This window comes from Zonotrichia leucophrys, chromosome 5 (assembly GCF_028769735.1).
Source record: "Zonotrichia leucophrys gambelii isolate GWCS_2022_RI chromosome 5, RI_Zleu_2.0, whole genome shotgun sequence".
NCBI classification, from domain to species: Eukaryota; Metazoa; Chordata; class Aves; order Passeriformes; family Passerellidae; genus Zonotrichia; species Zonotrichia leucophrys.
Window position 1 is genome coordinate 56,830,333 of NC_088175.1, and position 24,752 is coordinate 56,855,084.

At 43.2% G+C, this 24,752-nt stretch overlaps 1 protein-coding gene across 5 annotated transcripts in view; it reads right to left on the reverse strand.

Moving 5' to 3' along the window:
- NAV2 (neuron navigator 2) overlaps positions 1-24,752 on the reverse strand; it is a 369,925-nt gene that overhangs the window by 64,005 nt on the left and 281,168 nt on the right. For all 5 annotated transcript variants that reach the window (XM_064715815.1, XM_064715817.1, XM_064715818.1 and 2 more), the window contains one exon: positions 19,755-19,877. In XM_064715815.1, coding sequence (XP_064571885.1) covers positions 19,755-19,877 — 123 coding nt within the window. The remainder of the gene's footprint in view (positions 1-19,754; positions 19,878-24,752) is intronic.

Here is a 24,752-nt window from a genome sequence, read left to right on the forward strand (position 1 = left end):
TCCAAAATGTTTCTATATCTAAACACATTACCAAGTCTCAGACTCCTTGAGTGAGAAATATTACTAACATATTAACTATATTAACACATGTGTTTGCTTTTGCATCTATGATTTCTATGCTAATATTTCCAGATATAACAGATAAACCAGACTAAAATTATATAAGACAAAGAGCCCATTAGTAAGAACAGTCGATATAAAATGGACAAAAATCTGATCTTAAAGTGCAGTTAATGTGGTGAAACACAAGAATGAGGCATCATTACCATTGTTTTAAATGCAGTTTTCTTCATCTCCTTCTCCAAACTATAAAAAGAACATAACACTGCCAAGCATGACTTTAACACACATGCCACTCACTAAGGAAAAAAATGTCATTCTTCCAATCTAGGTTGCTGAATGGAGTAACAGGAACTGCTACGACTTTCTAGGATTTAACTGTCTCCTGCAAACACTAAGGTTTTAAGTTTGATCCCCACCAAATGGAATTATAAACATGGTGCAGCTGGCATGAATTCTCTTTCTCAGGACTCTTTGGGGTGAATCTATGACAGATGTCCATATTTCATTTACAGTTTGTTTTCTGAGCTTTCTAACATCATGTCTGCACCAACAAGCAATAGAGTGGAGAACAGAAACAGACCTGAAAGAAGCTGTACAAATCATCACCTGGAGCAGTGAGGCACAGAACAGCTCAGAAAGAGGGAAAATGTGAATTGCAGGTTCTGTTTGGGCCAGCAGGCACAGGGCTCTGTGTCAGAGCATGCATTCAGCCCAAGAGGGATATGCCAAGGGTGATAGCTACGGAATTGGATATTTCTGACTCAACAAGCAGCTCCCCAAGTGGTTGTAGTACAGTTTTGAGAAGCCCTATGAAACTTGATTTAACCTGCCTACACACACTCCCCCAATCAAACACTAAAATCATTACTGTGAAATCAATAGCAGTCATTAACCGTGGCAGGGCACCCACTGTAAAACCACTGCTGACATCTGTATGTATCTTGATCAGTTATGATCAATAGAGTTTACCCATCTTAATTGCTTCAGCCTTCCCCTAATTAGAGCTGTCTCTGAATTTACAGTTGTTTATTGTTGCTGTGGGTGTTTTTTTGCACATCCTACCAGAAAACTCATTTATTCGAATGAAAATACCACCACTACATCAAGCTAGCATCATTGTAGCGTTTGCAAATCCTCTGTCTCACTGAGTCTATAAACAATGCAACCATTTAAAAACACTTCAACTGCATAATCTGCAAAGAACAGAGACACAAACTCTCAACTTCAACAAAAAATTATTTTCCTTCAGTTTTGAGAGTCCATTTGTGTTTTTTCTTATAAAACAAAAGAATCTACTCCACCCATCCTACACAAGGATGTTCCAAAGTCTGTATCTGAGCCAAAAGGCATCATTCCTTCTCAGGTTACCTTGCAAAGTATTTCCATTCTTTTGGATGTACTTTTTCGTGTGATTTTTTTTTTTTTTATTTTTATTGTTTCTGTCCATCAAATAGACTAACTTGCCATTTCCAAATTCATAGTAGATTCTTAATGAAATACAGAATTTTGGACATTTCCCCTCCCTGGCACTGTTATCTATGCCTGGTTATGTAAACTAAGGGTTTTTTAGATTTATAATATTCCTAACACAAAATTAACTGACTCAAACCACTTACCTACAATACAGCATCTCAAACAGTGCATACTTTTAAACAAAAGTTTCTCCTAGCTCTCAGGTATTGTTTAAAATGCTGACAACTCTTATGGACTCATTGCTCTAGAAACAAAATAGAAATTCTTAATTAAGCAGCAAAAAAGCCCAAGCATAAACGATAAGGCACTAAATTTAAAGTAATATTTTAAAATTGCAGCTGATTATTAAAATATTTAAATGTTTTATTTAAATATTTAAAACCACAGCTGTGTGTTCTCCACCAAACTCCTTATCCCATAGACATCTGTGGTACACACAACCTGCCCAGGTGAACTCTTGGCCTCAGCTAAGCCCTACCAAAATCACAGCTGAAAATCACTGAGAATGGTCCTTCAGCTCTGCTGCATTTCACAGAGCTACCCAGCTCCACAGGGTAAAATTGACTGGACAAAAATTCAGCTGCCAGCCTTGCTTTCAGCAAAAGGTCAACTTTTTACCCACTCCAGCAGCTCCACTGCTCAGAGATGCCTTACCCATAGAGAAAACACTGCCCTTGCAAACATAAACACAACAATGAAACCTCCTGCCCTTGCTGGCCAGAAGATACACACGATCAGACTGCAGCAGGACAGGGGAAAACTGATGGCAATAATGACAGCTACTGCATGAAACAGAAAACAGAGCTGTGTTCTTTTGAAACAGAGCTAACTCCAAATGCCTGTGCCTTGTAGGGCCCAGATTATCTGATGCTTGACGCTGTTTTCTGATACCTGAAAAATTAAAAAATTAACCGGGTAATGAACTTTTATATTTCGTTGTTACAGTTTCCTCACAGGTAAATATTTCTTTCATATACCTTATGAACTATGTTAAATATTTAGTCTGAATGCCATATAACCCGATAAGCATTTTTTCCAGGGGTAACTCTGCCCACATTATCTATCCCATCTCTCCAAAGAGCCAGGTCGCACCTGTTTGACCCCTCCTTCCCCAACTCAGAACAAAACTACTAAATTCTGTGCTCCAGTGAAAGGTGCAGCAATGTTCACAAGCATGCACCTAGCAATTAACCAACAAGGGGTTAATTATTATCACGCCTCACAGCATTATCAGGCAACCTTTTGTTTCTTTTTATTTTCTTTACAATCAGGTGCAAGGACAGATGTTGTCAGAGCCAGAAGTGACACTAATCCTGGGCTTCTCCCACGATTGCCCCCGGTATTCCTGCTTATCTCAGGCCTGTCTGGCTCTTTATTCTATCAGCTATTTATTTGCACGTGAAAACGCTGCAATATTCATTTCCATGCTGCATCATTTTACACATGAAAATGATGAAGACAAGACCTAAGAGCGCATTACTGGCTGTGTGCACAGCGTAATTAGCATGCACATGATCTGTATGCAAATCATGTCATTGGAAATAGTGACTATTAGCATAACAAGCGCTAATTATTTATTGAGATGCAACTCGAGCAGGCATCCTGCTGGGGCCTGACTTCCTCAGCCACAACGGCACCACCTTTTCTTTCTTTTCTTTCTTTGGCACCACCTTTTCCTCCTTGTTTCCACATTCTCCTCTCTCCCATTACTGACCAGCACAGCAAACAGGGAGCCTCCCTCCTGAGCCTTCCTCTAGGGCTGGAAGCCTTGAGTGCTGAATTACCCTCGAGCTCCTGCCCAAACCACCCCTTCCTTCACCCATTATCTCATTCCCAACTGATAACAAGTCTAAAGCAGCACCCAGGCTTCTTTCTCTATCCGTTTTTTTTTTTAGGAATAAAATGTGAGAAAACAAAAGCTCAACTGTGCAAAGTCATAAACCTTTCCCAATATCATGCCTACTCCTCCTATCCCACTTTAGAAGAATTTAACCTTTTAATCGTCCCAGCCATGAAATATAACAGTAAAACATAAATAAAATATAAGCGTAATAGTAAAATATGATAGTAAAACACAATTTTACTATTTTCCAGCAGGTGAGCAAGGCTTGCTTGCTGGATCATCTATCTCATCAGCCGTGCCTGCTGAGAGCTCTGGGTCACTGCTGCCAGCACTGCCTCCCTGCTCCACTCCCTACCCCACTGAATTCCCAGGCTCTCTGCAGCACTCCTTAACCTTCCCCAGGATTTCTGTGAGAGCAAAATCTTGCAAAACTCTTCCTGGCCCAGCAATCCCTTCCCCAGCCCTGTTTGTTCCCTCAGAGGCTACACCCGCTGCTTCAGAGATGGCTGTGTTACAGAAATGAACTAATTACCAGGGGGAATGAGTTCAATTATTTATCACTTTGCCAAAAACTGACATCTTTGGCCTGAAATTTTCCAAGCTGCATGCCAACCTAAGGATTGACTTTGGTCTTGGTTAAAAACAAAACAATTCTTGAGAATCATTAGAAAACAAGACATGATTTTTCTATTGAGTTGTACTGATCTTCCCTGAGATTTTTCTATTGAGTTGTACTCATCTTCCCAGAGAAACCCTGTCCTGCAATACAAAATACTTATTTGGTTCTGGAAGGCCCTGGAGAACAGAGAGGGTAAGACATGAAAAGGGAAGCCGAGAATGTGAAATGTAACTGGAAAAAAGAAAAGGAAAGTGAAAACCAATTTAGATGGAAAGTCTGGAGCTGAATGTTGGGCCTGCTGGAGGTGGTTCACTGCTCTACAGTGCTACATGGCTGTAACTCAGGGAACCAGCACAGAATCACACAACACTCTGGGTTCAAAGGGCCCTTAAAGATCATCTCGTTCACCCCCACTGCCATGGGCAGGGCCACCTTTCACCAGACCAGGTTGCTATGGGCCCCTTCCACCCTGGCCTTGAACATTTCCAGGGATGAACATTCACAGCCCAGGGCTCCACCACCCTCACAGTAAAGAATTTCTACCAAGTATCCCTTCCAAACCCACCCTGCCAGTGTGCAGCCACTCCCCCTTGCTCAAGTCCCTCTCCTGGAGCCCTTTAGGCACTGAAGGGACTCTGAGCCCTCCCTGGACCCCTTTAGGCACTGAAGGGACTCTGAGCTCTCTTTGGACCCCTTTAGGCCCTGAAGGGACTCTGAGCTCTCTTTGGAGCCCCTTTGGGCACTGAAGGGACTCTGAGATGTCCCTGGAGCCCCTTTAGGCACTGAAGGGACTCTGAGCCCTCTTTGCACCCCTTTAGGCACTGAAGGGACTCTGAGCCCTCTTTGGAGCCCCTTTAGGCACTGAAGGGACTCTGAGCCCTCCCTGCACCCCTTTAGGCACTGAAGGGACTCTCAGCTCTCCCTGGAGCCTTCTCTTCTCCAGGCTGAACAACCACAGCTCTCTCGGTCTGTCTTGGTCAGAGACACCTTTACACCACAGTGATGGCACAAACACAGCTGAGAAGTGACCAGGAATGTCCAGAAGGGGCTGGAATCCTGTCAGAAATGTATTTTGTTAAGAAGAGGCTTTAAGGCACTGCCACACTATCTCTGGTTCAGCAAGCTTTTAGCTAAAGCCCTCAAACTGCCAGCTCTGCTACTGCTAGAGCAAACATCTCTGCTTTAGAGAAATTTGGAATTTTTTTTTATTAAATATCCTGTTGGTTAATGAAAAAATGTGGCTTCACAACACTAAGACAACTCCCTTGGACCCCTGTTAATTTTCATAGTTAAATTAGCTGGGGGAGATGTGGGAGTTCAAGCACTTCAACCTGAATTCTTTCCATCCCACTTCCTGCTCTGATAGCTCCACAATAGTCAAGAGTCCAATCAACACCTTTCAGTATCTTATGTTGATATTATTTCCAGCAAATAATTTGGCAGGAGAGACAGCGAGAAATATTCTTAGAGAAACAACCCTGACACAGGAAGCCAAAACAGAGATCCTCGCTCCAGTCAGGCACAGGAGCGACCTCAACTAAACTTTGCACATTGTGACCTTAATCACTGCATCACCACTTTTAAGCCAAAAACCAAGAACAAGACCCAAGCCCTTATTTTCTGTTTTACCCATGTACAATAATGAAATAATCCTAAGCCAGCCTCTCGTTTCTCTGTCCTATTTCAGCATGGGCAGAGTGCAGCATCTGGTAAGGCTGAGCTGTGAAATGGTGGCTCACGTTGCTATCAGAGACCTGAACAGGACTGACAAGCACAGCTCTGTTTCAGTGAATTCCTCTAGAATTAAGGAGTGGTCATTGGATATATTTGTTTGGAGACTTCAGTGAACTGAACCGCACAGGGGAAGAGAGGATGAAAGGACAGAAGTCAGGAGGTGTATCCTGCCCTCCCCCCAGTTAAAAAACCAGATTACTAATTAGATTAATGCACACACTCATATTTAGCGTTTTAACAGGCACACCTAAGAAAATGAAGGAACTCCTTGCCTTTGAGATTAATAAAGAAATAAACAAAGATTCATCTGGAAACCCCCTTCTTGGCTATTCCCTCCACTTTCCCTCCAATGTGTGATTGTGCTTTGGTTCAAATAGATTTTTAAAGAAACAAGGAACAGAGTTCTCAGGGATTAGTTTATAAGAGAGTAAGCCCACAGAGGCTTTTCTTCTAAGCACCCTGTTCTTCTTGTCAGCCTTGAATCCATTCTAGTAAAGTTACAGCTACAGTTCACTAGTGTCCCTGAAAATGTCCAAAGAAAGTTTCATTCTCCTCCCATGATCTCACCCTGTCTTGCTCAGCCAAGTCATAAGTTACCTTTGGCTCTCATTTTTTAATTTCTAAAAGAATCCCTTGTTCCTAAATGATTTGATAACATACACATTGCCACAATAATTTCAATCACATCACGATATATTGCAAACCCCTCAATTTAAGGATGTTAAAATCTGGAGGTGAAATCGGAGCCCAATGTCAATAAATAAGAGAGGAATGTACCCAAAGCGAGGAGCAACTTAAAGATTCAAACACATTTCATGGCCAAAGCAGGGCTGTAGTAGTTTGCTGAGGATACAGGTAGATGTGATGAAAACACAAGGCATTGTTTGGAAAGAGATGGATGGCTGCAAGGGAAAGCAAACTGGTGGCACAGAGGGGATGATGCAGGAAAGGTGAAATAACTCACAGAAAAGAATGACCAGAATTGTGCTGGTGGAGAGAGGGAAACACATGGTATGACTCACAGAAAAGTGATTTTATCAGTCACACGTTTAGCTCACTACAGCTGATGTAAAGTCAGCCCATACAAACATGATGTGAGAAATGAGAATGCCACTAAAATCAAGAATTGGTCAGAAGTAACAGCAGAAAGGGACCAAAACTTTAAAGTCACAGCGTGGAGGACACCTCTGATTTTGCCCTCTGGGTGTTGGTGGTGAAGCCACCAGCACACTTAGCCCTAAAGGAATAACAAACAACTTCTTGCTGCCATATGGCATTTTGGCTTTTAACCTCTATTAACAAAGAAATGACTCTGTGGTTATAGTTAGAAGCCAATAAAGAGCTTCAACAGAAATAAGAACATGAAACTCACAGACTGACTTCAGTTTGTAATCAGTCTTTTGATTTCAGAAAATTCCTGTCTTTCCTTCGCGTGCACATTTAAGACATTAGAAATGTGTAAATGCAGATTCCTTTCTACCACCTGATCCCTCCCATGAGTCCTTTGCTACAGAAATGCTCCCAAAGCACAAATGAATAAATTCTCTCCCTAGGAGTAGACAGAGGATACACACAGTCCCAAAACACAGGTCAAGTGGAATTTCAGGCTTTCCTGGGTGAAGGTAACCTCTGTGAACTGGACCTGGCACAGTATACTCATATTTCTTTCCCGTAGGCTCATGTTGGTGATTCTTCCTTCTCCTTTTCCCTCTCATCTTTTTCCACAGAGATACACAGCTGGCTATAAATACATCTCCAGCCATTCCTGATAATATTCTATTCATCCCTTCTGCATTCAAGACAGTTTCAGTTCTGCAAATGCAATATTATGTTTCAGATGTCCCTGAAAACAAAAATTAAATCTTTGCATAAAAATGCAAGTGAAACATGAAACTATGCATGTGCATATGAGATGGTATCAAATAACATGAATGGTTTCAAAGAAATGTTTAAGGCATTAAGTCATGTTATGAAGAGTATTTCTAGCTGCAAGTTTCATAACAAGAATAAATCAACCTTGACAATGAACATGAAAGAGGGAATGAAACCTTTTTGAACACTCAAGGTGGTTTGCTCATTTCCCCCAAACCAAAACGAATTAATTAGTTGATATATCTGAAAATTAACTTAAACTAACAACATAATCAGGAAAGATAAACTTTAAAGTTTAAATTAGATTAAAAAGAATAAAATATTACTTGGGGCTGATGAGAGCACATGGTAACTCCACAGTAGCTGCTGAGCTGAGCCTTTGTACGTTAGGGAAAGACAAAAAAAATAACATATTGTTAAAAAGAGCTGACCTCAGCCCTTGGACTTTGCTCAGGCACTAATCAGACTGCCAGTGTTCAGCATTTATCCCCTGGCTACTCATTGACCATCTATACCTGGCCACACATAAACACAGCCTTAGCAAAGGGGGGTTACTGAGGCTCCCTGTGCTAACCCTGCACACAGGGTTCACACATTCCAATGCCACTTATGTCCAATTAATTAGCCTCAAATTGCAGCAATCAGTTTAAATAAAATTAGATGCTTTATTTATAGTAAGAATATATTTTAAAAAATCGTTGACTAATAAAAACAAATTACCACCTTCTCCTAATACTGCTGCAGCAGCACAATGTCACTCCAAGTGTTTCCACTGTGGAGTGTGCAATTATTTATGCTGGCCAAATGTATATTTAACTGCATATACTTAAGCAACATAAGAACATCATGTGGAAGCCTTAATGCCTGTTTATACAGTGGCAGAGTGTTTTTAAGCCCCATGGAGCTGTGTAACACTGAGCAGTTTAAGCCTCAGGATGTTGGAGCTCAATGCAGAAAGATCAGGAGCAAAGTGACTGCTTGTTCTGTGGAGTCTCACCGGCACTGTGAATCTTATTAGCTGTCATAAAAAGGTCACAAAGCCACCTTATCATACTGCTGAAAAATCCCTATGTCGTGAGGAAGCTGAGGAATTGAGAGAAACAGGACAGGATCTACAGATAAGAAGAGTATGGCCCCCCAGTACGGAATATCTAGTTGGACACCAGGGAAATTATCATGACACCAAGGAATACGTGACATAAGCAGCAGCTCCACGTCCTGGGGCAGCAAATAAATAGGTTGAGGCTTTGTCCCTGTCCCTCCACTCCCCAACGGGTAAAATGCAGCACAGCTGCTGCCCAGAGGGGGAATTTCCTTCACTGGGCACAGACATTCATTCCAAGTGGTCCATACACTCCGTCCTCTGCACTCCTGTCTGTGCACATGCATGGGAAATGGGACACTCCCTGCTCTTTGAAAACCCACTTCTAAGTGACACATAAAATCCCTGTGGCAGAAGAGGAAAGGAGAGCACCTCTTTGTGAAGTGCCATGGAAACAGGGAAGGAGCCTTCATTTTACCTGAAGACATCCTCTGCCTCCACAAGTGCCACGTCAGGGATGCTTTTACTTTCTTTGGTATCAATAAGCCCAAAAGCACCCCTTGTTTACTTCATTACCTTCTGAAAACACAGGAGCTGCCATTCAGGACAGCTGGAGGAGATAACTGCAAAATATGGAGCATTTCAAATATGAGATTTAAGTTGTGGACGCCTGAGAGCTTCTTCTGCCATGCTGCAGATGTGGATATTGATTGGATATACCAGTGTAGTAGTACCATCCACCTTCAGACATTTAACTGTCCAATTTAGGAGTCCCATTACCATGTATATGCAACGGATCAAAGCATCCAGGTATTCTGAATTCCTTGGAGGGATCTCCCTGATGGAGACCCTTCTCCCCACCTGCAGTGCTTGAAATCTCTTCACTGGAGGGGACAAAAACGGGAGTAAATGATGGAAAGAAAGGAAAAGGAAAAGGAAAAGGAAAAGGAAAAGGAAAAGGAAAAGGAAAAGGAAAAGGAAAAGGAAAAGGAAAAGGAAAAGGAAAAGGAAAAGGAACTCCAGCAAAGCTCAGAAGAGCACGCATAAAGGAAAACACATGCATCTTACATTTGGACTCAGCATTCTGATATAATTTTCTAAACAATACCATTACAGGAAACATTCATCTGCTAAAAAGAAAGCTTAGATCCTGGATATTAACATTAATATTTCTATTACCATGGAAGCAAATAGTAATAAACTATTGTTATAATCACAGGACAATACATAGCTGTATACCAGGAGGAAAAACAAATAAATACTGAAATTTACAATTATGGACAACAAAGATAGACAAACTAAGATCAAAATGAGAATGCTAAGGTTTTCCAGTAATGCAATATTTAGTAATAAACACAACATTTGAAAAAAATCACCAGTCTAGAAATTTGCTTCACAGCCACAATGAGCTTCCAGGCTCTCCAAGCAGCCCCAAACTGGGATTCTGCCTTTGGGAGGCTGACAGCTGTCTGCTATTAGTTTTATCTATTCAATCTCCAAATCCCAAACTCAGAGGTTACTGGTGTAGGTCAGTTGTGAGACTGTGTTGACTCTCTTGCCATTTGACATGGAAAACCAAACAACAAAGTCTGCTCTGTGTCAGCAAGCATTTCACATTCTTCGGTTTGTCATGCAAAGCACAAAGACCCTGATACAGTTCAAAATGCTCTTTGTATCTACAATCTTGTTTACCCTTGGAATACAAGCTTCATTTCCCACATGTCTGAAGTGTTTTGAAAGCCACTTCATACAACAGAAAAGACAGTGCTGATCTCTGGCAGTGGAACCAGAAACAGAGGGTTTCAGAAGAGCCTCCAAATCAGCACTGAGATCAACTTTACACTTATGTACTTTGAGTGCAGGTGTGTGAAAGGAAGCATGTCTTCAGGAAAATCAAGTTCCCGTGGGTTTGCCATCCCTAGATGTCAATTATTCAGCTGCTTAAACCAGGCATTTTCCCTGTTTACACAGAATCAGCACCACCAGCTCTGGAACAGGCCTATCCCCTCAGCTGTGCCCACGCCCGGTGCAGCCTTCCAGGGAAGCACAAACCGATGGCACGGGCAAAAGGAAAAGCCTGGCTCAGTCACCAGGGGCTGCTCCCTGAGGGCACCTCCCACTGCCTCCAGCTTTGCACTGAACAGCAGCTGCTGGCTGAACGTTCCACTGGGATGCTACAGGAGAGAGTAAACATGCCCTACAACATAAAGGGATGCAGAGCGAGAACCACAGCTACAAAAGCAAGGGCCATGACACCAGGGGAGAGGTTTCAACAAGAAATGCAGCTCCTAAAGCCCAAGTCCAGGCTATCTCTTACATATGTTTACATCTAATCAAAACAGGCAGCTCTCAAGAGGATTAGAACTTGAGTGATAACCAAGCATGTGAAGATTGCCCAATCAAATTACTTTGGAGGGAAGAGCTTGCAGCTGTAGGGTGTTTGTTTGGTTGGTTTCAGTAGCGAGTGGTAGAATTCTGAGAAGTGGCATCTTCTCATATGAAGAATTCTTGAAAAAGGCAAAGAACTGCTCTCAGTGCCTTGCCAGCCTGTGGAGCTCCTAAACCAGGTATGAGAGAATACCTGAATACCTGGGTAGGAGAAGAACAGGGTAATTCTTGGCTTCTTGAATGCACACAGGTCCATACTGCAGTATAATCTGCTTCTTTTTTTTTTTTTTTTTGTGGCCATGAATACACAAAGAAGGAAAAGCAATCCTAATTGATCGCCAAGGAAAACCAATTTTAATTTTATAAAAAGTCAGTTAACTTACAGGCATAAAAGTGCTTCAGCAGCAAGCCCCCACAAGTAATCATACATCTGCTATTGCTACATGATGTGCTATTTTGGAGCTGGATAGAATTCTCTACACAAACACCATCTCAGCGGAAAAACTATTTACTTCCTCAAGTCATCCCCTCCTCAAAACTCTCTTTAGCCTTCCAACAGCTTCCAACCTCACTAAGGAGGAATTGCTGGAATCACACTCTTACCTGCCATCATGCAACGAGTAAAATTAGAGCAAGCCTAAGAAACAAACGAAACTTTCAAACCCATTTCCATTCCTTTATGCCTCTCTGAACAGAATTAACACTACCAAACCCTACAGAAGTACTGCCCAGATTACTTCATCCAGTGTACCACGTGTACATCCCCCAAAACAATGTGTAAAAAGAAAAAAGGAAAAACATTGCCACTGTGTCTGCTGAACAAACTCACACAAAGCTTGTGTTATGTAATGAAAATATTTGCTTCTAGACCTGAAGAAATCTTTACAGGAAGTTTGTTGTCTTTTAGACCACTGAAACAGATCTGTCAGACACTGCTTCCCTTGACTAACCTTGGCATGTTTGCATGTAGAGTGTCCTTTTCTTCCTTTTGGTAATGCTCATTTCAGCCCCCTGGTACAGCTACTACACCTTTGTTTTGAACTACTAGTTGTTGCTTAACTTTGCAATTACTCTATGGAATCTAAAACCACTTTGGATGGCAGCTTGTGAAAAGATTCATCAGAAAATAAAAGTATATGGTATTGTGATCCTAATCAGCAGATCCCAGGGCCATAAACTTCAAAGAATCTTTGCAATGTGAATTTCCCCTGCTTCTGAGAGTCAGTTTTCAAGACAAATGTAGGATCTTTCAAAGACAGAGAGATGGATATCTACAGGTACCAAGGCACAATTTGCATATTTAGAAGCAATTGCACATTTTTCTAATTTAGTGATAAAATCCAAACAGATGGTCAAACAGGGCAGATGATCTGCTGGGCATGAATCACTTCACCAGCCCTGTGACTTTGCTGTTGAGCAACTCTAGATGGGCACATATACACAAACTGCAGTGACTCATTGTAGAGACACAGAGAGCAAGGAACTCTCAATACCACTTTTTATCCATATTATCCTAAAAAAGACGTAGAGAGTTTAAGTTATTTTTAGGAAATTACGCTTATTTAGTGTACAGGATCCTTATAGGGGGGTGTTTCACTGTCCCGGTAGGGAACAGAAATGGGCAAAGTGCAGCTTGTAAGTTCTCTTAATTGTAGCAACCTAATGCAAGTGCAGCTGCCAGGATGTTCTGGGAGTGAAGGAACCGTGAGCTGATGGCAGGGAATCCTCCAGAGATGGCAGAGTGCAAACGGGGAGGCAGCAGCTTCCCCAGCTGAGCCTCCCGCGGGCTGCACATGGCGTCAGGGCGTGCAGCTCCTGCCTCTCCGGACAGAAGGGACATCCCCTCTGCAAACCATCCACACACAGCACAGAGCAACCTCCTGCAGCTCCTTCTCAGGGAGCTCCACACTCACAGCAACGCTCCTGAGAGCCTGCAGGGGCTGGAACCTCCTGCAATTCCTTCACAAGGAACCTCCACACTCAGCAATGCTGCTGAGAGCCTGCAGGGGCTGGAATCTCCTGCAGTTCCTTCACAAGGAACCTCCACACTCAGCAACGCTCCTGAGAGAGAGCCTGCAGGGGCTGGAACCTCCTGCAATTCCTTCTCAGGAACCTCCACACTCAGCAACGCTCCTGAGAGCCTGCAGGGGCTGGAACCTCCTGCAATTCCTTCACAGGGAACATCCACACTCAGCAATGCTGCTGAGAGCCTGCAGGGCTGGAGCTCTGCAATTCCTTCACAGGGAACCTCCACACTCAGCAATGCTGCTGAGAGCCTGCAGGGGCTGGAACCTCCTGCAATTCCTTCACAAGGAATCCCCACACTCAGCAACGCTGCTGAGAGCCTGCAGGGGCTGGAACCTCCTGCAATTCCTTCACAAGGAACCTTCACACATTGTAACGCTGCTGAGAGCCCTGCAGGGGCTGGAACCTCCTGCAATTCCTTCACAGGGAACCTCCATACTCACAGCAACGCTGCTGAGAGCCTGCAGGGGCTGCAACCTCCTGCAATTCCTTCACAGGAACCTCTACAACAGCAACGCTGCTGAGAGCCTGCAGGGCTGGAACTCCTGCAATCCTTCCAGGGAAACCCTCCACACTCAGCAATGCTCCTGAGAGCCTGCAGGGGCTGGAACCTCCTGCAATTCCTTCACAGGGAACATCCACACTCAGCAACGCTCCTGAGAGCCTGCAGGGGCTGGAACCTCCTGCAATTCCTTCACAGGGAACTCCACACTCAGCAATGCTCCTGAGAGCCTGCAGGGGCTGGAACCTCCTGCAATTCCTTCACAAGGAACCTCCACACTCACAGCAACGCTGCTGAGAGCCTGCAGGGCAGGGAGATGCAGCAGGAGCAGGGAATTCCACTGCCATTACAAAGCAGGAGTATCTATTCCTACATATTATTATAGCAACTGGGTCCATCTGAAGCTTAACTCAGTCATGTTCTAACAATTTAACATGAAGACTATCCAGTCAATGAGTCCATAGATATCTATCCCAGAAGCATTTTCTCTGGTTTGCCCCTTTTCTTGTGTATTGTGGTGCCACTGCTAGAGCAGCAGAATCCAGCAATGATGAGATGGGCAGTGATGGAGGAGTTCTGCTCCACCTCCATTTAACTTCAGCTCAATTAAGAAGAAAAACTGAAACCACAGTCTTTGAGTTGTCTTATCCTACCATAAAACTACATAAAGGATATCTTAACAAAAATTTCCTTTTTCTTTTCCTTATTTCCTTATTTTCATTGTCTAGAATAAATCAGCATACAACCAAAAAAAAAAAAAAAACCGAAAAAAAGGAAATTTGGTGCAGCTTTAAGGAAATTTGATGCAACTTCTTAAGCAATATCCATCAGTACCATGACTGTAATTCTGCTTTCAGTGGAATCTGCCCCCTCCAAAAAGCAGTGACATCTTCTCTCCCCACTTTTAAAAACAGGCCAATATTTCCCCCAACCTGATGACTTGCTTCAGCTTGCTTTTCAGCCCTTCTGAAGTGTGATCCAAGTCCCCTTGGTTATCAAGGCAATCCAACAATCTCCCTCCACCACCAAGAACTAGCCCATCTTTTAGTAATCTCATCACTGTAGCGGAATTCAAGAAATTAAATTGCAATTAGTGAATTTAAACATATGCCAGACAAAGGGATTTACTCCACAAATGTGAAATACCGTCTACTACCTGAGTCAAGACATATGAATAACTTTAGTCTGTTTTTATAAAATGCAAAATAGCAGCAAAATACTACTGTTCAGCTATTTTTGAAAGCCATAATTTTTACCATTTGTACTGCACTTAATGACATTCTTATGAATAGCAAAGTATGTGTGCTCTGCATGGAATGTCCTCTGGCTTTCTACTTGGTTTCTGCATCACTTCCAGTTCTTCTTTCCTGTCCATCTCCTGTCCAGGTTCCACAGTGTCCCCCAGGATTATCCAAAGATCCTTCCAAAAGCAGGAAATACTTCTACAATGCTGACTGCCAGGAAGCAGCTTCAGTACAAACCTGCCTGAGAGTTAACCTGAATGTGGGCTGCTTTTAAGCGAGCTGCATTCATCAGATGTGACCAGGACACAGACACATTCTCAGTGCCAGCCCAGCCCTGTTCCTCTGTTTGACCTGCAGCCCATCCCTGCTGCAGCTGCTGGGAGCACCTGACAACACAATGCACCCTCACAAGCCATTGCAACCAGGAGCTGGGAAAAGCCTTCTGTGGTCTGTGCAAAGCCAGGGAATAATGCATGCAGCCTCAAACAGAGCCGTGAAAGGGAAGCAGGCCAAGCTAATCATGCTCAGCAGCAGGTTTTTAAGCACTTCATCTGTGATGGTTTCTAAAAGGTCATAGAGACCCTTCCCTAACAGCATTAAAGTTACTCTTGGCAAGCTCACATTCAGAGTCTCCTGTCCCAGCCACAAGTCTGTGATAAATCAGGTCTGAATTACCTCCTCTAAATAACAGCTTACACAGGTAGGCAACTACAGAAAGATTAATTCAGATTCAATTTACCCACACATATTACAAATTCAAGTTATATATATGAAGGCAAGGGTCAGATTTAGTCTCAGATGGAGCAGCTGTGCTTGACAAAGTGAAATCAACTTAAATAACCAAATACAGAACGGAAAAAAAAATAGGATATCTATTTCCAACCTTGAAAAAAAAATCCCAAACGAAATTAAAAAAACAATCACAAACTAAATAAAAAGGTATTTTAATGCCTTTTTTGATTTAAAATGCCTTTGTTCTAGGAAACTGAAATTATCTTGAAGTCAGAAAGTAAGCTCAGTGTGCTGCGCAATGATTCCATTAACCTTGCAATCAAGCATTAAATTCAGTGCCCTTGTCTGGATTTCCCTGCTGCAGGGGAAAATGTAAGGTCTGTGCTTTACCTTACCAGAGCCAGTGAGTAAAATTTCTACAACTAATAGCATAAGAAACTAAAGTAGCTAGTATATTGCAAAAATTCCTCTGATAACTTTTTAATGATTAACCTCACACTCAGAGGTTGACAGTCTTTCACACTTGTTCTCCCATGCATTCAATTAACATCTGCTTTGAACAAGTTAAATTGAATCTGAATATGTTTTCTGCATGTACCAATAAAGCAACTCTGCACTTCTGCTCACTGCCTCACAGAATGAAGAAAACAATTAGATACGGCACAGTTTTATTCAACTCCTTTTCCTTATGCCCATTTTCACCCCGAAAACACTTGAACTAAGATTAATTTTTTGTTTAAACTGCACATCATGGTAACCCAACAAGCAAAGAGGAACTCTTTTTAAATCATTGCCCTACTGTCAGAAACCCCTCATCTCCTGCATAGGTATTATATTCTAAATAGAAAAGACTGAATAATCAAAGCAACACATCAGAGTATCACCAGCTCTGGGACCAAGGGTAATTCTTCTGCCATGCAGGGTGTTTTTGGGCGCCATTATATTGAAATAAATATCCCAATATAACCAGTTAGATGGTGCCTAGGCCAGTTCTGACCTTCGCTGCTTGGCCAGAGGCAGCACTGTGGTGTTTAACCGCAGAGATACCTTGGCTGGCGGCAGAGTGCAGCGGGGCACAAGACAGGACTCCGTTCTCCTCAGGAGAGAGCTTCTGGCGATGGTGAAGAAAAGAAGGGAGCGGATTCTGCTAGAAGGTAGCCAGATGTTTATTCCATGAGTACAGATACGTCTGCACTGGGCCACTGCTGGTAACAGAATGAAGCCGCATGGTCTGATTCACATTTTAAGCTCAGGACAGGGGAAGGGGAGGGGACAGGTGAGTCACCAACCAGGTGAAGGGGCAGGGTCTCAAGGTACTAGGGACACCTATCACACGACGCCTTGCTGGTATGTTAGCCTGATTGACAGGGCACACTCAGCGAGGGGCGAGGGGGAAGGGAGAAGGTAAAACAGGATATTGCAACACACCACAACATCTATTGTGTGTACAGTCTGTCCCCTTCCAAGTGAACTGAAAGGATGGTTTTCAAAGCTGAAACAAATGACAACCTAGGGACTGCACTTCAGCCCCATTCTAGGTGTTACACATTTAAACACAAATAATCCCTCTTGTCAAATGTTCCTCATTGGTGCCTGATGTGTGGCATCTTCAGGAAAGGAGTTCAGCAAACAAGAAGCATTGCAAGCACAGAAAATATTGGATGGGGGAAGGAACAATGACAGGAATTATCACTGGCTCTCCAGAAAAGCTGTTACTTAAACAACAATATACTTTATCTTAGACAAATGCTGAATTTCAGACAGATGCTTTTGCTGCTGTGGCAATACTGGTTCAGAAGCCACAGCAGCTGGAGAGGATGACACTTGATTCCTCTCCAGCTGCATCACAAGGTGGCAACACCCTCACCCACAGGACCAGTGAGTGCTGCTTGGGTTTCAAGCTGCAAATTTCAGAGAGAGAGATGAGCTCCTGGAAAAATCCAGGCATATTTTACAACTGGCAAGCATATGTTGACCTGTAATTCAAACTGAGCTGGGATTCTCTGAGAGGTTTTAGTTCTTTTGTTTATATTTGACATCCTGCTCTTTGCTAATATCACAAGGACACCAAGGCAGATTTAGTTCTAAACCTTGGTAGATTTAGATTTAGTTTGCTTAGAAATCAAGGCTAGATTCTTCATCACTTGTGTTTCCTTAGTAATATATGCATCACAATGAATACAGTATCAGTAATATCAAGCTCAGTCATGTCCTGGGAACGACTTAGAGATAGCAAAAAGAAAAAAAAAACCTGTTAATTCAAAAATTGGTTTGAGCTTGCACCTCAAAAGTCATTTTTTATACTTGGAGGCCCCTCACGGATAAGGATACGTCACTTACTGCATCAGCAGTAACACTGATCAGGTCATGGAAGGGAAAGAAGCAGCCATGTGCTGACCTTGTTAAAAACAACAGTATTTAACCCATTTATATCAACATTAATAGAACATTTCACTGGGTTCCTTTGTGACTGCACTCCCATGAATTATGGATTTCCAGTTCTCTAATTCTTGACATTTGGCCTTGAGTGTTCACATTGAATCACTGGAATTGGAGGAGAATGAATGGACATGAGAGGGGAACTCAGTCCTTTCTGTTTCAAACACTACTAAAGCAGGAGCTCAGCACTTTCTAGTGCTGTGTCCCAGCCACAAAAGCACGGGGGAGATCCCAGCAAAGCACTCAGGAGACACAAAACCAGCACTTCTCCCGACACCTCTATGAACACAAAACCTAAAATATTCTGGTATAAGAGCCTGAGATGAGAGATGTGGGACTCCAGGCAGCTCTCCAAAATGCTGTTTATTGTGTACAGCAGCCCAGGGTTGTGGGGGACAGAGCTGTGCCTACAGGTGTCAGCTCCAGCTGCAGGCAGACATGGACAACTTTTATTTCTGGCTACAATGCATTATCTATTTTCCTTTGCTGAGCATCTTAATGTATAATAACCAATCAGCATCATGTATAACACCTTTGCTATTACCTATAGCCTATCATAACCATCATTACCATAATATGGTCAATACTGTCCAATCACATGAGTTGCTATGTACAGTTTAGGATTAAAGTAGTTTTTCAGTTTTCTTGCAGTGGAAAATTCTTAGACCTTTCTTCTGTTTGCCACGCTGGCATGTCTGTTTGCCTATGGTACCTTTCTGCTTTTCCTAAGACCTATTTCTGCTTGGTAAAAACATCTTTTTTGTTTGTGGCCAACACATCCTTTGCTCTAGTCATAAAACAGAGGAGATTCCCTCCAACTCGACTTTGCCTTTGCTTTCTTAGTGGTGGTGTTACATTTCAGTTAAATGGTTTGCTCTGTCTCACTCCTTGAAAATGTAGGGTTTGTTCCAAGCCTGCGATCCTCCCCTGCACTATCATGGATCTGCAATCCCGTTGGCCCAAGTCTGATTCCGTGCCCACTTTGGATCTCCCTGATAAGCTGTGGGGGGAGACCACAGGGGCTCTCTTGGCCTTTTCCCCCTTGGCTCTCCCCCTTCTCCCTCAGAAGCCATGCTGCTCCCAGGGCTGGCACCCCCAATAAACCCTCATCTAATGAGCACCCCCAGAGCTGTGTGGAGCCTCCTTGCCTGCCTGCTGCTACCAGGGAACACACAGCTTAGGGGACCCCCTGGCCTCCCCCCAGACAAACTGCATCAGTCCAGCAATTGTCAGTTTAGAAATCCACTGTTCTATATCAAAACTCGCCTCCACCTCCATTCTGTTCTGTAGGGAGATAGAACTTAAGGAAATAGTGTAGAAAGTAATCATACCCCTAAGGAGCTGCAGCTGGGCCAATTATCAAAGATTAGGAACAGGCACAGCTGTAACCAATGAGAAGAAGAGTGCTATAAAAGTGTGGGTTGGCTGGTTGAGAAGGGAACTGGAGTGTGTTGGGTAACCAATGAGAAGAAGAGTGCTATAAAAGTGTGGGTTGGCTGGTTGAGAAGGGAACTGGAGTGTGTTGGCTACTTGGTGAAGAAGAAAGAGTCAGTGCTCTGAGGAGCTGCCCATGAGGAACACCAAGAAGGTGTGAAGCTTTTGTGACAAGGAGACAGCAGCATGGAGCCTCTGCAACGACAACCCCATTCTCAGGATCTGCGCTCAGAGAGCGTTCCACCAAGCACACATACCACAAAACCTTCTCGCCAGGCTCCCATCCCTCCCGCCACCCCGAGCAGCTCCCGGCCGGTGCCGGGGCTGGCGCAGCCGGTCCCTACCTGTCGGCGTCGCCCAGGCGCAGGGCCGTGCCGCGCTGCAGCGTCTCGCGCACCGTGGCCATGCCGTCGGGCAGCCGCGTCAGCCGCCGCGTGTACAGCCCCAGCCCGCCGTCCGTCAGGTACCTGGGGACACAACACCTGCTCAGTGCCACAGCAACAGCGCACACAGCACCCGCGCCGCGCTTCAGCCCTTTGTAAGTTACAGGGAATTAGCAGCGAGCGAAACGTCATTATTGATTACGTCAGAGTTCTCCTCCATTGTGTCGTGTTCTCCGTTTCACCTTGCACGCTCTCTCGTCAGCAAGGCCTGAATTTCAACATAAATGTGATGAAGGATACTTAAGAAATGTAGGGGGATAGAATGTAAGAAAATAAAGACACTGTAGAAAGTAATCCTACCCCTAAGGAGCTGCAGCCGGGCCAATTATCAAAGATTAGGAACGGGCCTGACTTTACCAGGCCACAGCTGTACCCAGTGAGAAGAAGATGCTATAAAAGAGTGGGGTGGCTGGTTGAGAGGGGAGCTGGAGTCACTTGTCTGCTTTGTGAAGAACAAACAGTCAGTGCTCTGAGGAGCAGCCCGTGAGAAACACCAAAAAGGCGTGAAACCTTTGCAATAAGGAGACAGCAGTATGGAACCCCTGCAACAAGATAGCAACAAAGAAAACCTAACTTTCTTTAAGGATACCTATATGGAAGTAATTAAATATTTGTGAGTGCTATCATTAATGATCCCTCCTTGTCCAAAATATACATGGTTTGTACCACCCCGAATTCTTCTGCATGGGCTAAAACACAATCAAAATTTCAAAACTTGTACAAGTTATGCACAAAAATAACATTGACTTAATGCCTAGATTTTGTCAATGAACAATAAACCTAAAGTATTCCACAACTTACAGAAATCATCATTTTTGCAGCCTTCTTAGGCATTAATAAGTGCCAGGTGTACATATGACACCTCAGATATTGCCAAGATAGGACATTTCTTACCTTCTGGTTTAGACAAATGAAAAATCAGTGTTAAATTGAACAGAGATGGCAGGAAATGGCATGGAGCGAGCCCTGTGTTACCACCATCAGTTCACCCACCAGCTCATGCAGGTGTAGGTGAGCAGCAGTGGCAGCTGGGTGAACACACCATGAAGATTTCTCACACCTGAGACTGAAAGAGCTCCAACCCTGGAGTAGGGTCGCTGTTTCCAGCAGAGTGCTGGACAAGCACCATCCCCACAGAGACAGGAGCTGACAGGACTGCATCTCCTCAATCCCTCTGCCACTCTTGCAAATCGACAGCAGAGCACAGAATAGCATCCAGACACTCAGGACACCTTCCTCTGGCTTAGTAAGCACACAGCTTTCTCCCTGATAGTGAGACACCCCTCACCCACAGCAGGAAAGAGAGATGCTCCGAGCTGCAGGCAGCAGTGTCTCTGCTGGCAAGATCCCACTGTGCAAACGTGCTTTACCCAACCCAAATTGATTCCTGCATTTACAAAAATGGGATGGTGAGCAGCTGGGAAGCCTTGCCCAATCTGCTGCTTAGCACTGCAGTTCAGTGTGTGGATCTGTGCAGAGCCATCCCAGCAGCAACCAGAGGAGTCTCTGCAGAGTCTAACAAACAGGTTACCATGCCCATCAAGCCAGACACAGGACTATTCCCCACCCAGCAAATCCGTGGGGATTCTCCCAACCCATAAACAAAGACTGTAAAAGCACAAGGAGGAGTTGCACTGTAGCAGGTAGAATTTGCAATAGGTTTGGCATTCTAACTTATAAATATTTTATCATGGAAAATATGTCTTTTCCTTAAGCTACTAAAATAAAGGGGAAGAAGAGAAAAATGGCTTCAGACCATAGTGTTATGCAAACATGCAAAGAGTATTTTGCAAAAACATCTAATGTACATGCACTAATTGGTTTACTGCAGCTACTTGTCTGCACACGAAACAAGTTTCTGTATGAGCACTCTTTGCACATGTGCTGTAAAAGGCAGCTTCTGGCTTTGCTGTCACATTCCTGCCACGTTGGTCCTTTGATAGAAAAGATCTGTTACAGCTGAAATAGATTGTTTTTCATACCTATCACTCAGAACATGTGGAAATTAATGTAGCCCTCTTAAGAGTTAGCCATGCCGAAATCAATGCCTTCTCACCAGAATCAGCGCGTTTCATCTTCTCCACAGAAGCCCAGCAAGCTAAAAGATCAGAGTAACACTGCAGTAGCTCAAACTGAAACTGGGCTCAAGCACTGACAAATCTCACAGGAGCCAATGGAAGCTGCGTGGCTTCAGCACCTCTGACAACTAGATCAGGACACTTTTCTAAACAAGTCCATTGTTTAGGGCTGTGAAAAAGCACAGCCACAAACAATGACTTTTACCCCCATACCAATAAGACAAGTTTCTTACATGCCAAAACAACACAGGATAGACTTCTGTATTTTGAAACAGGCTTGTGTAATCACAGTTTGAAAGCTTTATAGCTTATTTTTGTTTCACACAATATCCTCTACCCAGGAATGTTTAATTCAGAAAAGATGCCAAAACCAGTGATGCCTGAAGTCCTGCATGCAACAGCAAGGTGAAGGAAGAAGGAAAGGCACTAACCTCTGAAGTCTGTGGAGAAAAACATATTTAAAATAAATGAAAAAACCCCTTGTAATTATCCACTGGTTAGCAGAGAGGAGATTCAAAGCTCCTGGTGCCACAATCCTCCAGCCACTGCTTTCATTTCCTCCCTCTCCATCCCTTCAAACTTTACCTGTCTTGGCTTTAAGAAACTATCTTGCCCTTATGAATACATATTGGTGTAGATTTTTGCCTTATGGGAAAGAAGAATATAATGAGGGCACATTTTCCTAACAAAAAAAATCTTCCAATGTTTTACTCAGTGGGAAACAAGACCAAGGAAATACTATCCTGTATATAACTGTAACAGTACTCAGAGTTATTGGAATTTATTGTCCTATCACATTCACACAATGTGGAACCCAAGAATACTGGCCTCTCCTCTACAATGACACATTGCAGTTCAAACAACTGTACTAGGCCTAAATGTAATTTCTCTAATATTTCATATTAAAAATCATTACAAAATTTACACTACAAGCCTTGCTAGCTTCATGACTGCTAAGAATTCTGCAAGCACATTCAGTGAAAAACAAACAGGACTTAGAAGTATTCTTTTATCTGCCCCAAAATATGAAAAAGTTTAAATAAATTATCTAAGGAAAAATATAGTATCCAGACTCTTTTATAGAGATAGGTAATTTGTACAAAAAATTTAATCTCCCAGATGCTTTATGAACAGTACCAACAGCCAGGGAGGAATGACTGCCTTTAATGAAGCTCAATATAATAATATTTAATAAATGGACAGTGAAACAGTGATGAGGTTGGTTAAAAGGAGTTCCTGATCTTTCCAGGAATTAATGTACTAACACTCATCACTATAGCTTAGCTCTTCATCAGCAAGGGAAAAAAACCCGACCAAATTTCTGTCAATATGAAAAGACTCAGGTTAAACAAGAGCAGTATTATGCATTTCTAACATACAATTAGGACTTCTAGCCCACTTTCTAGGTGACATTTTTTTCTTATTAGAAAGTGGCTCCCTGCCCTGCATTACAGGCGTAAAACAATTTACTTTGGACAACCTGGACCTTTAAGCTTCTCTTTTCTTTAGCCAAATACGTCCTTTCTGTGCCTCTCAAATTCTGAGTGCCATAACAAGCCCTTCCAAGTGTAATATTTTTAGGGTATTTCTGCTGCTGAAGTGATTTATTCCCCTTTCCTGAAAGGCACACTGAGGAAGCAGGAATGGGTCATGCCAAGGATCAGCACAATCCAGTGGTCTGAATCACTTGACTCCTGTCTGCACTCCCTGCTTACTGACAGATGCAGCCAGCCAACAGCTCACTTACTTTTATGGTCAGACAACTCTAGCACTTCATATATATTCATTTCACTCCTTCATGCATGAATATGAATTTTCCAAGTTTGAAAACAAACAGCCAAGGGAAACGCGCTCTTTATTTAAGGATTAGGAAGAGAAGGAGCAGCAGGTAAATCAGCAACACATAACAGACCAGGCAAGCCTAGCCTGCCCTGCTCTGGATCCTGCAGCCCATAATCCCAATCCCACAAGCAGGAGAACAGCAACATGCCTCAAATGGGACCTGACTGGCAGCTCAGGCTCTCCTGCCTTCCCCCTGGTGCCCTGGATTACAGCTGGGGTGGAAAAAGCTGCCCAGGTGTCTCCTGGGCAGAGGGCTTGCCCAGCAGCCCAAGTGCTTGAACCTTAAAGAAACCAAAAGCTTGAGGAATTAATTCATACATCAACATCGGCTTTGACAGGAGGAAATGTTCTCTTAGTGATGTAGCAGTAACACTGCTATCCTAAATGCTTTCCTTTAAATCTCCATTTTCACTAGGCTTCATCTGTCTCGTCATTACAGTCAGTTAAACGAGATCAAGAGGCTTAACGAGCTTTGAGTATCAAAGAACAGCTCTGACTTTGCCAGTGCTAAAAATCCACAGCACAGAATTCCCCTGTGCTCTTTCTGAAATACGCTGGATGGGATCAAAACCATCCTGTTATTGCAACTATATGTCCTAAATCTGACTTGAAAAGAAACGCTACCCCAGCAGCTGGATGATGACAACTGCAAATGTCTCAGTTTAGTATCAATTTGATCTGCATTTTTCATGTAACACTGGCACTAAACCATAGGGGCTTTTCCCATGTTTATATCCCCCAAAGTCTTTCCAATCACTCTTCTTGCCTGACTTGAGTCAGTACTTGGTAAGTACTTGATCTCTCTAGCCAAAGGGTTGGACACAGACACTGTCCACAAGCCTGTGGCTGCTTTAAATTCCATTACTGATCCTGTGAATTTCAACAAGAACATTCAAGAACAGGATTAGGTCCTGAGCTTGCAGGTAGGGACTCCAATACAATGCCTTAATCCCTAATATTAGGCCCTAATATTACAGTT